Below are 18,172 nucleotides of genomic sequence, written 5' to 3'. Positions count from 1 at the left end.
CAGTCTCACGGTCTGTCATGAAAAGAAAGTTGGCAAAGCTACTAACTTGATTTCCCTTTGCATGGCTATCTTCAAGGCTGCTGATTGGTTTTTTAAAGTAATACAAGCATAGTTTGCCAATCCTCTTTTCCTTATGATCATTAGGGCATTTAAATGTCCATAAGCGCATTTGAATCTCAAGTTTTGTATTTTATAGAAAGGTCTCAGCCTCACACAACACTTTTCTGCCATTATTCCCTACATTTGAGACTTAGCTTTCATTTTGATCATGACTGAAAATGGAGGTCAGAGTCATCAGTTTTTTAATTGTTATTCTCTAATTATAACCCTTAACCAAGCTATTGGACTGATCAGTCTTGTTCTGTGCTATTAATGAGATGTTAGGTGCTCATCCAGTCTTCCTTGTCCCCTTCTTTTATCTCAGTTCACCACTCCTCCCTGGACTCTTCCTCTCTTTCCCTGGGACCCCTTTCCTGGACCATTTTCCATTCTCTTTTATTGGTCTCACAGCTCCTCTCTTCCTTGTCTTCCACAGGTTCAGCCCCTATGAATGGTATGACGCACATCCCTGTAACCCTGGCTCAGACATTGTGGAGAACAACTTCACTTTACTCAACAGCTTCTGGTTTGGGATGGGCTCCCTGATGCAACAAGGTAGGACCTCCCCAATCTGCTCCCAGCCCCAATTCTTCCATCCCCCCTTCTACTGCTGCCCTGCTTCCATCTTCTAAGGGTCAGGGCTGGGATTATCGATCTCAGACATTAGCCAAGGGGCCAGACTGATCTAGATGTCAAAGCCGAGCCCCTCTCCTTCACAGAAAGGGATTCCTGCCTGGAAAGGAGGTTGGACTAGGTGACTCTTAAAGTCTCTGCCAGTCCTGGGATTCTATGGCTCCCTTTTGATCCTTCTCTATCAATGTATTTTCAACGGTGTCCCAGTCCCACATCAAGGGTTGGAATAATCACACTATGTTCATGAGATGTTATCAGCTCAAGGAGAGCCCTTGAGAAGAGACACAGGGAAGGTTAGAGGCCAGCCTAGAATGTCACCACCATCGTCACCATTGAGATCATCATCAACATCTTCAGTATCACCATCATAATAAATAGCCTTTATAAAGCAGTTTACAGTTTGCATGTAAAGTGCTCAGAAAAATGCTGGGCATTACATGCAAACTGAGGCAGACTGTGGCAAAATGACTTGCCCAGCATTACACATTGTCTGAGGTTGAATAGGAACTTGTATCTCCTTGATTGCAGGAACAGCATTTACTACTTCATATTAATGGCCCAAGTTTTTACATAGAATGTTTTAACCCAGGATTCCTTTCAGATATGGGTACTATTTAATGTATTTCTAATTCTGAAAGTCTGAGATTTTATGATTCTCTAAAAAAGACCCCATAGAAGCCCTGGATAATGGAAGGGAGTTTGAAAGGTTTACTAGCCCATACTCCCATATGTAGAGAGTAATTAGGACTGACAGACCCAAGTTGAGCCACTTCCTTGGGAAGCCAGGCTGAGGATGGAAGCCATTTTTCCATTTGGAACTCTCCTTGGGGAGGAGGCCTTGTTAGTCATCAAGAGTTTATTAAATGCTTTCTGTCTCTGTGACTTTAGAATATCCAGAGAATAAAATCTACTTTGCTCCCTCTTTTGCCCCCTGACCACCTCTCCTGCCCCCTCCCTCTGTCCCAGAGGACTGCCTCTGGCTTAGCCTTAGTTCATTAGGAGACACATTCAAAATAGTAGATAAGCTTAAACTCACTGAGGCAAGACAGAAACAGAACCCAAGGAAGAGGTCTGGTAGTTGCCTGGCTTGTGAATACTGTCCCCCTCCCCTTCTTGTTCTCTCTCTCTCTCTCTGTCTCTCTCTTTCTCTCTGTCTCTCTCTTTTTCTCTTTCTTGATTAGTGAGGACTATTAGGAGCTCTTCCTAGGATTACTGTGGGAATGTCACTACACTGCTACTGCTCCCAATTAAATGAAATCCTTTCCCAAGACCCTTCAATTATTTCTTCTCTAGGGTCACAAGTCTCCCTTGATCCTCCCTCCAAAGGTTCTTTGGCCAAAGAAGAGAAGAGGAAAGAAGGGGAAGTAGTGAAGGAAGCTGAACCTTCCCCAGAAAGCTTTCAAAAGTAGATTTCAACAGGGAATTGGGAGAGAACCAGAGGGATAAAGCCCTTGACATCCTGCATAGACAAGGCTCCAGATTGTACCCTCTGCCCCTACCCCAAGAGGCCTTTCTGGTGGGGCAAATTAGCCAAGCAGCTTATCTTTGGGGCACAAGAAACTCTCCCCAGGAAGAGACAGAGAAAGCACACCTTGCAGAGGGTGAAGAGGAGGTCGCTGTCCCTCTCCATACCAGATCTGTGTCTCATGCCCGAGCATGCTCACACCACACTGCACAGAGACAGACAGCTGTTCAGAGAGACAAGGTCACCTGTCAATCAGCCCTCACTTAGCCAGGTGTGACTTCTGCATGAAGTCTAACACATGGAAAAATTCCACTAAAATACAAACACAGCCATAGAATCTCAGAGTAGGAAAGGACCTTAGATCCAAATTGTAACCTGAATAGCAATGACTTCTGTAGTGTGCCTGTAAAAAAAAAAAAAAGTGGTCACTCAGCTTCCTCCATGGGAAGACTTCCCCTAAAGGAGATTCCCTGCATCTCTTCTACCTGAACTCTGATTTTTCCTTACATTGAGCTGATTCCTGAATCCCTACAACTAGCCTTACCCACCCAAACCCACTTCTCTTGGTTCTGCCTTCCAGAGCCAAGTTAAATATGGATAATCCCTCTTCTACCCATTCCTTCTCAGATATTGCAAAGACCTCCTCTATCTCCTTTCTCCAAGCATTCCCTAATTTCTTCAACATAATTGTTTTTAATGTTTTTTTTGCTCCCTCTCTTCTTGCTCCTACCTCTAGGTGTTCATGATATCCTTTCTAAAAAATGATGCTCACATTTAAGTCAAAGTCAGCTTTCCTCCCCATGCCACACTCAGCATGACCTTAGGAAAGTCCCTCCTACTTGGGTTTCCTGTTCAATACAATAAGGTGGCTGGACCAAAACTCCATATGGGATCACCAAGAGTGGTACACAACTGAATGGCTAGACAACAAAAACATATATGGCTGTCTGTGTTCTATCTTTCCCATTAAAATGTGGGATCCTGCACAGGCTGATTCCATGTGTTGTTTTATTTCCAGCTCTTAACAAAATGGCCAGCATGCAGTAGGAACTTAATAAATCCTTGTCGATCAACTGACAAGACTTGGAGTCATGAACATCTGGGGACTGAATTTTGCGTCAGACACTTAGCTATGTGACACTAGGCAAGTTACTTAATACAGTTGTTGCTTCTTCACCAGTACAATGAGGAAGATGGGACTTAATGATCTCTAAGGTCCTGCCAAATCTAGATTGATTACCCTCTGTCCTGTGACTTTTGCATTACTGACAGATTCAGATTATCAGCTCCCTCCAGTTGCAGGGACAGGAAGAGTTGACTATAACCTGAAATTCAGAAATAACTCACCTTGTCATAGATCCCAGGGTCAATGTTCTATGCCTTCCCCCAAGCTCTGAGGAGATTAGACACAGGAAGTTATATGGATCATAGAGTTAAAATCAACAAGGACCTCAGAGGCCTTTTATTCCAAACCCTTCAATTAAAGAAACAGGCTAGAGAAGTTTAAATAAGTTATAAGTTGAAAATAGCACCCAGGAACTGAACTTGTAAAGTATCTTGTAATGTGGAATCCAGTATGATTCCGCCATATTATACTGTTTCATGAAAGCCCTTTCACTTGGCAAAAGAGAAAAACACTGAACACACTGAAAGTAATAATAGCCCTCATCTTGGTAGTACATTAAGGACTCAGTCTCCTCATTTGTAAAAATCAAGGCAGTAGACTAGTAGACTAGGGGTTTATTATCCCTTCCAACTCTAAATCTGTGAGCCTAACGTCCTCTAAGGTTAACAAACTTTTTTCCTAATCAAAGTAAATGGTGCAAGTATTATTTTCACCATTTTATAGAAGAGAAAAGAGTCCCAGAGAAGTTTACTTTTCAGTAGAGACAATACCTACAAAGATGACACCATTATCCAAGAAAATATAGACTTACTAATACCTCAAGGATTCTTAATTTTATCATTGTGGGTGATGTCATTTAGCAAGCACTTGATAAGCACTCTTTTGTCTTGATCCTCTTCAAGAACACAGGACAAACAACAACAATAAGCACTAACTGTATACATGGTACCCAACCCCTCCACTTCTTTGTGGCTAACCTTTTAGAACTGATGTAGCTGAAATAATTCATCCTTGGGAGGCTACTCTTCTGTGATGAATCTCTCCAGATTTGAATAGATTGGTCCCAAGACCATTGACAAACATGCAAGTCTATCACTAAGTCCAAATTCAAATACTTTCTGGCTTGATAGCCTCTTCCAAAGCTTGTATTCTATGACCATCAATCAAATGATCAATCAAGCTACAAGTATGTTAAACACTTACTATGTGCCAGGTACTATACTAAATAGGTGCTAGAGATACAAAGATTTAAGCAAAATAGTTCCTGTCCTCAAAAAGCTTACATGCTAACAGGGTACACAATATCACTATAAAGATAGATACAAATATCTATAGATAACTATAGCGGGAAAGATATAAGCAGCTGAAAAGCCAGGAAAGGCTTCAAACAAAAGTTGATGCTTGATGCAAATCTTGAAGGAAATCAAGGATTCAAGAGGTAGATAATAAGAGGATGCATTTCCCATCAAGAGATAGGAAATAGAATTTCATGTGAAGAATCAAGAAAGAAAGACACTTTGGCTGGATTAAAGAGTATATGAAGAAAGCAGAATTAGGCTGGAAAAAATAGGATATAGCCATGTAGTAAAGAGATTTAAATGCCAAAGAGAGTAGCTCGTTTTGGACTCTGGGGGAGAGTTAGAATGGAGAGTTTAGAATGGGGAAAATTGACATGGTCAGAGGTATGATTTAGGAAATTCATTTTGGCACTTTGATGGTAAAGGATAAATTGTAGAATGAAAACACTTGAAGTAAGGAGAACAAATCAGAGGCTACTGCAACAGTTCAGATGAAGATTGTTATGAACCTAGGATGGTGACTGCATGGGTAAAGAGAAGGGGACATATAGGATATGTTCAGGAGAAAGAAAACAAGGTTTGGCAATTTGATGAAATGAGATGATATTTGGACAGCATTGTAAAAACCTAAAAGTGTCACATGAATAGTAGAAATTATTATTATTAGTTATTATTACCATCTGAAGTGAAAAACCAAGGATGACACAGAGTATAAACCTGGCTACCTGCAAAGCTTGCCTTGCCCTTGATGGAAGTGAATGTCAGAAGTACTTGAAAGCATGACTTGCTTGTGTCTGGGAGGAAGTCAGTGGGGATAGAAAAACAATGAATAAGAATCACTCACATTTCTATAGCTTCCAATAGCTTCTAGGACCTCAGTGCTTCAGAGCACTGTAATATTTCCAATTTACCAAAGATTATTTTTCTTACAACATACCTGGAGCATTAATGCTAATAGCAATAGTCTATTTTTACAGTTGAGATATTGATGTTGTCAATATTTTTTGTGAATTCTGATTTTCCATCACCCCCAACTCCTTTGTAAGAATTTAACTTGCTTGTGAATAGGAATTGTTTCTTTCTTTAGACTTGTATCTTCTGCCCCTAGTACTGTGTCTGGCATATAGTAAGTGCTTACCAGAACATTTGTTGATTGATTGGTGATTCAGTCAGTCAACTGGCATTTATCAAGTACATGCTATGTGCCAGTGCTATGGAATGTGGAAGGAAGTGGATAGATTGTCTGGAGTCAGGAAAACATGAGTTCAAATCCAATCTCAAATATTTACTAGGAGTGTGATCCTGAGCAAGTCACTTAATCCTGTTTGCTTCAGTTTCCTTCACTGTAAAATGAGCTGGAGAAGAAAATGACAAACGATTCTAGCATCTTTGTTAAGAGAATCCTAAGAGGGGAGACAAATAGACATTATTGAAACAACTGAACAAGAACTGTGCTAAATCCTGAGAATACAAAGAAAGAGAGAATGGGATGTCAGGAAGAGAGAGAGGAAGAAAAGAAAGAGGAAAGAGAGAAGGCAGAGAAAGGGGTGGGAACAGAAAGACAAGACAGAGATAGAGAGAGAAGAAAAAGAAACATAGAGAGACAGACAGAGAAAGACAGAAACAAAGAGAAAGAAAGGAAGAGAGAAACAGACAGAAAGACAAACAGCGAGAAATGGAGGGGAAAAGACAGAGACCCAGAGAAACACAGAAAGACAGAGACAGAGAGAGACAGACACAGAGAGAAAGAGACACAGAAAGACAGAGACATAGAGAGACACAGACAGAAAGATGGAGATACAGAGAGACACAAATGCAAAGACTGACAGAGAAATCAAAGAGAGAGATACACATAGACAGAAACAGACAGACAGAGAAGGCAAAGAGACAAAGAGAGAGAAAGAGGAAGAAAGAAAAACAAAGAGAATAGGAGAAAGAGGAAACATGTTCAGAGATGGGAAAATCAAACTCCCACTAAGCAGCAGAGCTGAGATACAAACCCAGACCTCCTAACCTGGAGTCTAATGCTTGATCCAGACATTTACCTAGCAGGGCAGGGGGATTTAGAAAGGGAGAGGAGAACTATGGAAGTACAGAGCCTAGAATAAATACTGAAAGAAAGCTCTCACATCCTTTACTTTAACAGTTCTTAAATTTTTTGGCCCTTTTTGGCAGGCTGGTATCCAGGTACCCATTCTCAAAATAATGGTTTTACAAATACAATACAATAAAATATAGTTATTTTTTACACCCAGTTACGTTAAGTTGTGATTTTTCCCTCCAAATTCACAGATCCCTTATAATCTAGCTACAAACCATGGGGGGTTAAGAACCCATGGTTTGGTTCAAGGAGGTATTATGATCAGCTACAGAGATGTCATAGTTAGTATTTTAGTTTCCCCTAGTCCAATGCAGAATGCTAGGAAATCCCTCAGAAATGAATGTCTCCTTAGATGAGGGTGGAGTGGAACACCTTGTTATTTCCCCTATTTTAACAGATGCCTCAGAGCCTTAGATACCACTTCATCCATCTATTCACCATTCAATGACAGTCGTTCAAGACCTTGTCCCCTCTGAATGCAGTAATGGCTCCTTCTCTTCCCCTACCCCCTACTGCTCTCACTCTTCAAAGCTCTGTCCCCTGATATCTTTCCCCCTCTTCCTCATCCCCTGATGTATTCATTCCCCTTCACCCATTTTGATTAGGAGAGAGAAAAAAATAGTTGTGTATTTGAAAAACTCTCCCTCGAGTGATTTCTTTGAGAGAGAAAAAAAACACAGCCATTTTATATCAAAGCAGAAGCTTTTAAAATTGTGGAACCAAATATTCTGGGAAGTTCAGGAGTCACTCGTTATTTAAATCTCTTGAAAGGAGTCTAGTTAATTATTTTGGTTTGAAGGTTTCCTCCAAATTATGCCCCACACCCAAGGTCAGAGATAAAGAGAGTGGCGAAAATTCTTCCCCCAAATTGTTTATTTTCGCCTTACGCTCCATAGCTGCCTTATATTTCTACAGGCCTTTTATGTCTAAAGCATCTTCCTATAGCTTCTCTCATCTTTTCTTCACACTTTCCACATGAGACAGAGCTACAGTAGGAATGAATCTCCTTTATTTCATAGATAAAACTGTTGGCCAGAGAGGAGAAGTAACTAGCAAGGTCACACAGCAAAGAGAAAGCAAAGCCAACAAAAGAATTCATAAGTCTGGACTTTCTAGCTAAGGATTTTTTTTTATTCCTTTATGAATCCTGCCTCAGATACTTATGAGCTCTGTAACCTTAGACAAGTCATTTAACCCTCAGCTTCAGTTTCCTCCTCTGTAAAATGGGAATAATAATAGCACCTACCTCCCATGTTTGTTGTGAGGAAGAAGTGAAACTGTATAAGGTGTCCCAGAAGTCTTAGAGCAGTTGTGTAGCTTAAAACTACACAAAGACCTTTAGGACACTGTATACACACTGAGAGAAATTATTATTAGATAACCAATTACTAGGAGTTTTCCCCTTCCTCTCTCTTCATTCTTTACTAAGTCAGATCTGCACAGTGAAGGACATTGCTGATGATGAGACTGGATTAACTTTCTCCACAATCTTAATTAGGTCCCACCCAAGTGGAGAAGCCTTTCGTGTTCTACTCAGACTTGGTGCATGGGGAAATAGATCCTTTGTCTAGATTACCTGAGACTGGGAATGATCTGGGAATAAGATTGATCAAAGTCACATCCCTCAGTCCCTTATTAAAATGGGTTCATGTCTCATAATGTTCATTCTCTATTACTTGTTAACTAGAGCTGATTGCCATTCTCAAGAACACCAAGGGCAAATTAGCATTGAGTAGGTTCCATAAGGGGCTTTGGCATTCAAAGGTGTTACTGACTCCTTTCATTAATTACCTGCTAACATAAATAAAATGATTAGTTACCCAGATTATTATTTCTCAAACTTTTTACATATCACAGTGCATACATACATATATATCTATACATACTAAATACACATATATGCATACATACTATATCTATATAAACACATACACGTACATTTGGCAAACAGCAAACCTCAAAGCACTATTTAATTAATAAACAATAAACTTTATTAAGCATCTATTAAGTTTCAAGCATTATATGCTAAGGATAATAAGACAAAACACCAAACAGCTCCTCTCTTCAATAGAGGGAGAAGCAGAGTGAGAAGGATATGTATGTATATAAATAAATTCAGAATATACCAAAAATCAATACAAAGTTGTTTCAGGGGGAGACACTAGGATTTTGAGGGAGGAATGTAGGGGAGCCTTTATGCAGAAGGTGGTGCTTGAGCTGGGTTTTGAAAGTAAGGAATATAAGAGATGGAGATAACTTATGGAGGTCATTCAAAGCATAGGATAGGGTGGATGGGGGAGCAGCTAAAGCAAAGGTATGAAGATGGAGATAACTTATTATGTATGAGCAACAGAGAAAAGGCCAACTTGGCCGGACCATAGAATTGGCCGGACCAATGAAGGGGAGTAATATGACTGGACAGATAGAGGAGACTGAAGTCAGTTATGAATAGCCTGAAAATGTAGAGTGAATATTTCATCTTACAGGCAATAGGGAACCACTGATGTCTATGGAATAAGTGCTACATGTATATTTAAGGAAGATCACTTTGGTTATTGTGTAGAAGATGTGAATTGGAGAAGGGAGAGACATGAAGCAGAGAAACCAATTAGGAGGCTGTTGCAATAAAACAGGAAAGAAGTAGCAAAGCTGTGAACTGAAGTAGTGACCATGTGAATAGTCAGAAGGAGTTGCATGCAATAAAATGCATAATGGATCGACTGCTGGGTCTAGAGTCAGGAAGGCTCCTCTTCCAGAGTTCACATTTGACCTCAGACACTTGCTAGTCGTATGACTTTGAACCCTATTTGCCTCAGTTTGCTCATCTGTAAAATGAGTTGGAGAAGAAAATGGCAAACCACTCCAGTAATCTCTGCCAGGAAAAGCTCAAATGGAGTCACAAAGCATCACACACAAGTGAAATGACTGAACAACAAAATTTTAAAGTCACTGAAATGGGAGTTGTATGTGTGACTCTACCTCTACCCTTCCCTTCTCTACAAAGTGAGAAAATTGGATTAGATACTCTTACCTCTGATAGCTTATGGATTCAGTTATTGTAACATCGCCATTTTCCTTCCTTCTTCCCAGGCTCTGAACTGATGCCCAAAGCCCTGTCCACAAGGATTATTGGAGGCATCTGGTGGTTCTTCACACTGATCATCATCTCTTCATACACGGCCAATCTGGCAGCCTTCCTGACAGTGGAGCGGATGGAATCTCCCATTGACTCCGCGGACGACCTGGCCAAGCAGACCAAGATTGAGTACGGGGCAGTCAAGGATGGGGCCACCATGACCTTCTTCAAGGTGAGCCCTCTCAGGGAGGGCTTCTCCACTTCATCTCCCTCTAGAGTCTCCAAGAAACCCTCTTTTTTCCTGGTAGGACCTGAAAGGTGTGATCCAGGATCTACCCACAGGGACCCTCTCCCTAGAGGGATTCCAGACAGACTCAATTGAGAAACCTAACCATTTAACTGCCAAGTGACTAACCTCAAGAGACTTGGGATCGACTTGAGATGATACTAATCATCATTCCATTAGAATAACAGGTCCTCAAAAGCAGGCACTTTTATCTTCATACCCCCAGTTCCTGGCACTAGTGGCCTGGTTTGTGAAGCTTAATTTATGCTTGTTGTATTGAATTTAGGTGATAATTACCTTTTCATTGTGATTTAAACTCTTCAGGACACTTTTTGTCTCACAGGACCCCTGTGAGGTAGCATTACTATCTGTCAGGTAGGAAGTATAGTATAGTGAGAATAAAGGATAAAGAGATTCAGCTGGAAAGTATAGACTAGAACCCACATTTCCTAAGTCCAAGTTTGTTAATATTTCCATAAAGTATAGAAATTGGAAGGCCCTTTAGAAATAGTCTTCCCAGGTCTCCTCCCCCCGCCCCATTCAGATGGAAACACTGATCCACAGCACTCAAGCTGAAACAGACCCAGGGAGAAACCTAACCATTTAGTGGCCAAGGGATTAACTCAGAAGCCTTGGGATAGACTTAAGATGGTGCCCATAAAGTTTCAATCACAATGAAAAGATGAGTTATAATTATCACAAAGACAAGTGTCTGTCCTCGAGGAGTTGTTATTCTAATGGAATGATAACAGCAGCCAAGAAAACAGAAATGGCATTGGTTTGGAAGCTGTTACCACATCAAAGTCTACTTGGTGACTGAAGGAATAGCCCCTTCCTCAAATCAAGCAAAGATTTAATTGCTATTGGAAGCTCCAGGAATCTGTACTAACCTACTTGCCATTGAGTATCTCTAATTTACCTTGTCTATATCTTATTTTCACCTAGGTTTTTTTCATATGGTCTCCCACATTAGAGTATGGGAGCAGGGATCAGCTTTTGGTTTTCTTTATACCTTCAGTGCTTAGCACAATGCTCAATATATGGTGGGTGCTTAGTAAATGTTTATTAACTATCTGCCCTCCTTCCAGACCATATCATTCATTCTCAGCTGTGGATTGGAAAGATAGAAAAAGTATCATATTTTGTACCAGCTGCCCCAGGGTTCAAGATCTGGCTCTGGTACTACCTGCCCATGTGACATCAGACAACTCATAAGGAGATTGAGTGGTATTGATAGAAAGAGCATTTCAATAATTCAGGTCAGAGGACCTGGGTTCAAATTCTGCTTTCATCCTTCTTGATTTTGGACCAGTCATCAGTATCTCTGGGTTTGATTTTCTTCATCTGAAAGATGATGAAGTTGGAACAGATGACCGCTGAGCTGTTTTATGGTTTTAAATTTAGGCCCCCATGCCTCCTGGAGCCTCAGTTTCCTCATCTGTTAAATGAATATAATAATGTCACACAGCTAAGAATATTAAATGTCTGAGATGGCATTTGAACTCAGGTCTTCCTGACTCCAGTGCCAATCTTCTATCCACTGTGACATCTAGTTGCCTCTTGAGCACAGGTTTTCTAACTCTCTCTCTTTCTCCTTCTCCACCTAGCAACCTCCAATAAGAAAGGGCTTTAGAACTATTACATGCTATATATATCTTAGCCATCATCCAAATAATTAGCTACCTATTGTATATGAGGCAATGCTTGTTAAATACGAATGAGTCCTACTTCCCGAAAATTTAGCAAGATTCAATCTCAGTCTATGACCCAGTGCAAGACCTTGCTCCCATTAGGTGCATTTTCTGTTTCAGTACCATTATTCCCTTCCCCCTGAAGCCTTCCTTCCCCTCAGCTCAGCTCAGCTCCTTCCAAGAAATGTTTCTGCAGACAGTCAGCAGCTGGTGAGCTACAAATGGGGCTTGAATGAGAAGGAAAGGAAAGGCTGAGACAGAGCCAGGGGGAGCCTTTGGAGGATTTGGTGCTGCTGTTCCATGAAGAAGGAAAGAAAAAAAAAAGGAAGTGGGGGGAAGGGAAGCTTCATTCTCCTCTTCCTCCTCCTCCTCCTCCTCTTCTTCCTCCTCCTCTTTCTCTCTTCCTCCCCATTGACTTGATTCTGTCCCTCCAGAGGTGCCCTTACCCAGCATTACACATTGGGAGGGAGTCAAAGGCTCTAAGCTTTGCCTTGAGCCTATGAAAAGCTGAGAGGGGAGGGAAGGTGGGAGTGGGGGTGGGAAAGACATGTGGGTGTGAATTTCAGACTGCATCAGGTTCTTTGACTGTGCTAAAGCCTTGGCTCATACATTAAGCATGAGCCCTATTTTCAAGTAAAGTTCCCCATCAAAGGCAAGGGGCCCCAGCAAGCCCCATCCAGAGTCATCGACCACCACCAACGATTGGATCCTGTCTCTTCCCTCCCCACTGAGAAGGCTTACACTGGTTTCCAGGCTCCAGATCCCCACAGAGATGCTGTCCTCGTGCTGAGCAGCTGCATCTCCCCTCAATACTACCCCCAGCCAAATCACATATGTACTCATCTTCTCTATACATAGAGAGGGAAAGGGGAAAAATGGAGAGAGAGAGAGAGAAAGAGAGAGAGAGAGAGAGAGAGAGAGAGAGAGAGAGAGAGATGGAGGAAAGAAAGGAGAGAGGGAAGGAGACTGGGAAATGTATGGAGTGGTGAAAAAGATGCAGAAGAAAGGATGGGGAGAGAAGGAAAAAGGGAGGAGAGAAGAAGGAAGAGGGAGAGAAAAGAGAAGAGTGGGGGAAGTAGAAGAGAAGAATGAAGAGGATTGATAAATAGAGAAATGGAGAAGGATGGAGGCAGTGCTAAAAGGAGAGAAAAGAAAGAGAGAGAAATGGAGAGAAGGAGGAAAAGAGACAGAAGGAAAAGAGGGGATAGGAGGAATGAAGGGAGTAACAGGACAGAATGAGAGGGCACAAAAGAAGGCATGAAGAGAGAAACAGAAATAAGGGAAACATATATAGAGAGGAAAGAAATTGGATATAGAGGTAGAGATATAAATGAAGGAAGAGGAAGAGAAGGGATGGAAGAAGGTAGAAAGAGATGGAAGGAGAAAGGTATTGTAAAAGAAGAGAAAGAAAACAAAAAGAAAGGAAAAAAGAGAAGCAAGAAAGAGAAGAGAGAGACAGAAGCAGAGATATACAGAGACAGAGATAGAAAGAGAGAGACAGAGACATACAAAAACAGATAAAGAGAGATAGAAGATAGCAGCAGAGAGATCAGGAAGCAAGCTGGCTTCATCAATCAAAGAGATTCCATATTGCCCCTGGGAAGCCCATTCTAGTTTTTGTCCCCAAATGGTCAAAAAGCTTTTTTTCTATATTTCAGAATCCAAGTACAACTTTCTTGCCTGTCCCTTTTCCATTTTCATTACTAAGAGGAACAAGTTGTTCAAGGAAGCTGAAGGATGAATGTAGATCAAATTCATATTGCAGCAGTTAACAAGGTGAAAGTGTCACACCTACAAATTACCTTCCTCAGACAAATTTCCTTTCTTCCCCCAGTTAATGGTGAGAGTGGTAGAGAAGAGGGAGGCATCTCACATCATATCTGTCTCTGAGCAATAGAATCATGGGGTTCAGAACTGGAAAAGATGTTAGACATGAACTAATCCAAACTCTTCCTTTTACAGATAAGGAAACTGAGGCCTAAGGAGGTTAAGGGACTTCAGAAAGTTCTTGCAAATAGGAAGTCACAAAGTCAGCATTTCAACCCACATCTCTGATTCTGACCCCAATGTTCCTCTCACAGTCTCATACTGATTAATAGCATTCTCTTCTGAATGGTCCCCAGCAATGATACCACTGATCAGAAAATGGAATTTGTAATTTCAACTTTCTGCAAGGATTCCTCTTACCTCCATCTGAAAAGTCCATTGAGATTTTCTCTTGCAAAAGTAATAATAATAATAGCTGGTCTTTTTGTTTAAGCCAATTCACCACACATTTATTAAGTGAATACTATGTGCCAGGTACTAGGTGTACGAAGGCACCAAAGAAACAATCCCTGTCCTCAAAGAGTTTACGTTCATAGGATTATAGATCTAAAGCTGGAAGAGAGACTCTTGAGTCTGAATTCTTGCCTCACCTTAAAGCTGACAAAATGGAAACCCTGTGACTTGGTCCAGAAGTAAATTCCAAAGGCAGAAGTTGAACCCAGCTCTTCTGACTACTGAGCAAAGTTCCCTGATGTTTTTCACTGCATCTTGCCATCTCTCAGATAATAACTACAAGATCATTTGAAGAGGAAAGGGGCATTAATGATAAGGGCACCTTCTTATAAGAGATGACATGTCATTTTACCATTTCAAAATATTTACATTTTCCCATCTGAGCCTCCCAACAGATCTGTGAGGGAAGCAAAACAGAAATAGTCATGCTCATTTTTCAGAGGAGAAAAACTGAGATGCAAAGGGTATGCTACTTGCATAGTGCCTGAGACATAGTATGTACTTAATGATTGCTCTAACTCTGTATGTATATACCTGTTTTCCATCTGTCTGTCTATTCACCCAAGTATCTACTATCTATCCATCCATTCATCTAGTTAGCTATCTGTCTTTCTGCTGTCCATTCAACTGCCTGTCTATCTATCTATCTATCTATCTATCTATCATCTCTCAAGAAATCAGCCGTAGAACAGGAGATTTATATCTCTTTTCTTGGCATGGAACTTAACACTAGAAAAGAAGAGGAACTAGGAAGAAGGAAGACAGAGAGCCAAGGTACTTGAGAGTCAATGCTCAGGGGAATGAATGTCAGTATCCACACAGCCTGGTATCAAAGGTTAATGATAGGCCAAGATAACCAGGTTCTCCATTGTCTCCAAGCTCCCATGTAGGCTATAAACTGGTTCCCCACCTCCTTCCCTTTCTTTCTTCTCCAGGTATAGAGAATGGGGAGGGGGAGGGGAAACGTGACTGCAGGCACCAGGATTTGAAAGGAAAGCAGAATTTTCAAAGTTGTCTGAGAGCGGCAGGCACCAGCCTACAGAACCAGCCTCATGTTGTCCTTCCTCCTTGGAAGATAAAAATTAATTACAAGATGAAAAGGGGGGGTCTTTGAAACTTCTGTTTGGATGTAAAAAATGCATAAGAAGAAAAATGTAAAAGACTGAAGGCGATGCAAGAAATAGTAGGCACCCCAAGAAGGAGATGCCTCCTTTGAAAAGAGACCATTCAAATCCCAGGCAATTCTCTCTCTTTTTTGTTGGTGGCTTCATGAATCTGGATGGAATTGTGTCAATAGGCATTCAGAAAGCCCAGAAATTAGCATTAGAGAGCTCCTAGGATTTGCAATTTTTCAGCTCTAGGGTGCCAAAAGTACTAGGATACCCCTAACTACATCAGACACTCTCTGACTCTCCCAATTCCATGGCCTTTGGATGATCCAAGAATCTTCAGCTAAAGAATTAGAGCTAAAAGGAAAGAAAAAAGGAAAGAGGTAGAAGAAAAAATGGAGGGAGGTGGAGAAGGAGATGGAAAAGGTGGTGGGAAAAGGGAATGAGAAAGAGAGAAAAGAGAGGGAGAGGGAGGGGGGAATGAGAAAAGCAAAGAAAGGAGAAAAGAGAAAGAAGAGGAGCAGAGAGAACAAGAGAGTGAGGTAGACATAGAGACAGAGAAGCACACAGAGAGATAGAGACAGAAAGATATAGAGACAGAGACACACAGAGAGAGATGCACAGAGAGACATATACACACAGAGATAGAGACAGAGACAGAAAGACTGAGAGTCAGAGACAAGAGAGTGAGAGACAGACAGAGAGAATAAAAAAAGGAGAGAAAGGAGAAAAGAGAGAAAAAAGAATAGAGTAGAAGAGAAAATAAGAGAGAAAGAGATGGACATAGAGATGAGACTCACAGAAAGAGACAGAGACCCACAGAGAGATAGAGACATACAGAGACAGAAAAACCAAGAGATGAGACAGTGAGATAGAGATGAAGAGGAGAGATGGAGAAAAAAGAAGAGAGAGAAGGGAAAAAGAGAAAAGAGGATTGAAAAGACAAAAGAGAGAACAGAAGAGAGCACTGGGAGGGAAAAGGGGAATGGAGAGGGAGAGAGAGGAAGGAAGGAAGAGAAGAAGAAAAACATCTGGAGAGGATGATTAAAGAACTTGTCTCCCCACTCTCATCTATTTGTGTTTCACTAACAGATCCACTAATCAGCTCTATTCTCGTTCCTACTACCATAGGAATTGTTTCAAATTGGAATCAGGAGTCCTGGATTCAAAATTTGGCTTTGTCAGTTATTGGCTCTGCTGTTGATGGACAAGTCCTTTCCTCTCCCTTAGTTTCCCCACTTACCAAATGAGGACATTAGATTAGATAAACCCTACGATCCCTTTCTGCTCCTACATTCCATGAGGAGTTTCATGCAAATCCCAATGGAAACCTATCTAGAAGAATCCATACTCAGAAGTTGCTTGAAGTAGCAGCTCCCTTAAGCAATTAATTAATCCATGAACATTTTATTAAGCATCTACTTTGTACCGAATCCTGTACTAGAGACTGGGAATTCAGAAACAAAAACGGAACGCTCCATGCTCTGAAGAAGCTCACATTCTATCCTGTTCTGTCCAGTTCCTTCTTCCTATGACCCTGCCCCTGACTCCTGCCTGACTTTCTGCCCAAAATAATCCACCAACCACATCATTCTCTGCAACCTCCCCCCATATATTCTCTTGGTCTAAGACTCATCCGTTCTCCCCCACATTGCAAACTGAAGCTGAGTTTTCAGAAGGGATTTTAATAGTAACTAAGGGAAGGAAAGCTAAGACCAGAAATGATGATAATAATAATATCTGACATTTATATAGTCTTTTAAGGTTTTGACCATTGCTTTATATACATTATTTCATTTGCTTCTCATTGTAACTCTATCCTGTCAAGTAGAAACTGTATCATCTCCATCCTACAGATGAGGAAACAGCTTCCTGAGGCAGTTAGGTAGCACAAGAGATAGGGCCCTGGGTCTGGAGTCAGGAAGACTTGCATTCAAATCCAGCCTCAGACAGTCACCTGCTCTGTGACCTTGGGCAGGTCCCATAACCTAGATCTGCCTCAGTTTTGTCAACTGTAAAATGTAAATAACAGCACCTGGGTAATAACCCAGGGTTGTTGTGAGACTCATATGGGATGATATTTATGAGAAGACTTGGCACCTAACAAGTGCTATATAAATGCTAGCTATTATTATTTAGAGGCATCTAGGTAATGCAGTGGAGAGAGCACTAGGCCTGGAGTCAGGAAGCCTCATCTTCATGAGTCCGAATCAGGCCTCAGACACTAATTACCTTTGTGACCCTTGACGTTACTCAATGCTGTTTGTCTCAGTTTCCTTATCTGTAAAAATGAGTTGGAGAAGGAAATGGTAAACCACTCCAGCATCTTTCCCAAGAAAACCACAAGTAGGGACATGACTGAACAAGTATTCTTATTATTCAAATGCTTCAATGACTTGCCCATAACCACATCCGTAGTTAAGGAACCTGAGTTCAGATCCCAATTTTGCTACTTGCTACCTGTGTGACACTGAATGGACAATTTATTCCATAGATTTCAGTTTCCTCATAGGTAAATTAAATGAGTTGGTCTAGATGGGTTTGGAAATACTGTCTGATCCTTAATCTATTAGTCCACAGCAGTAGATGTGAGTAGGGGAATTTGAACCTAAATGTGTGACTCCAACCAAGTCATTTAACCCTGCCTGCCTCAGTTTTCTCCTGACTTCAAGTTCTGTTGACTTTCCACTAGTCTGTGCTCCATCTGGGTGGTGAGAATAATCAGCCGCCATGATTGGGATCCCATCCTAAAAAAAGCTCTTTCTGTGCCATGAAGCAGAACTTCTCTGATGGGGAAAAATGTGATGACCACATATTTTAAAATCAGCCCGAGTCAGAAATTCAGGTTAAGGGAAAATCTTCAATCTTTATTCTCAGTAGAGGTGAAGAAGGATCGGAGGTGAAGGGGGATTAGCAATGTGAGCAGCTGTGACAGGAAGCCAGCCAGACCAGAAGCCAGCCAGCAGTCTCCCCACCCCTCTGCCTCCACCCACCAAAATCGTCATTTC

The 18,172-nt window shown here is 41.2% G+C and overlaps 1 protein-coding gene across 2 annotated transcripts in view; it reads left to right on the top strand.

Moving 5' to 3' along the window:
* GRIK3 (glutamate ionotropic receptor kainate type subunit 3) overlaps positions 1–18,172 on the top strand; it is a 322,874-nt gene that overhangs the window by 287,099 nt on the left and 17,603 nt on the right. For both annotated transcript variants that reach the window (XM_031962173.1, XM_031962172.1), the window contains exons 12-13: positions 536–654; positions 9,813–10,030. In XM_031962173.1, coding sequence (XP_031818033.1) covers positions 536–654; positions 9,813–10,030 — 337 coding nt within the window. The remainder of the gene's footprint in view (positions 1–535; positions 655–9,812; positions 10,031–18,172) is intronic.

The sequence above is a fragment of the Sarcophilus harrisii genome, chromosome 3 (assembly GCF_902635505.1).
Source record: "Sarcophilus harrisii chromosome 3, mSarHar1.11, whole genome shotgun sequence".
Taxonomy (NCBI): domain Eukaryota; kingdom Metazoa; phylum Chordata; class Mammalia; order Dasyuromorphia; family Dasyuridae; genus Sarcophilus; species Sarcophilus harrisii.
Note: the sequence above shows the minus strand (reverse complement) of the source record. Positions and strands in the feature narration are given on the sequence as shown.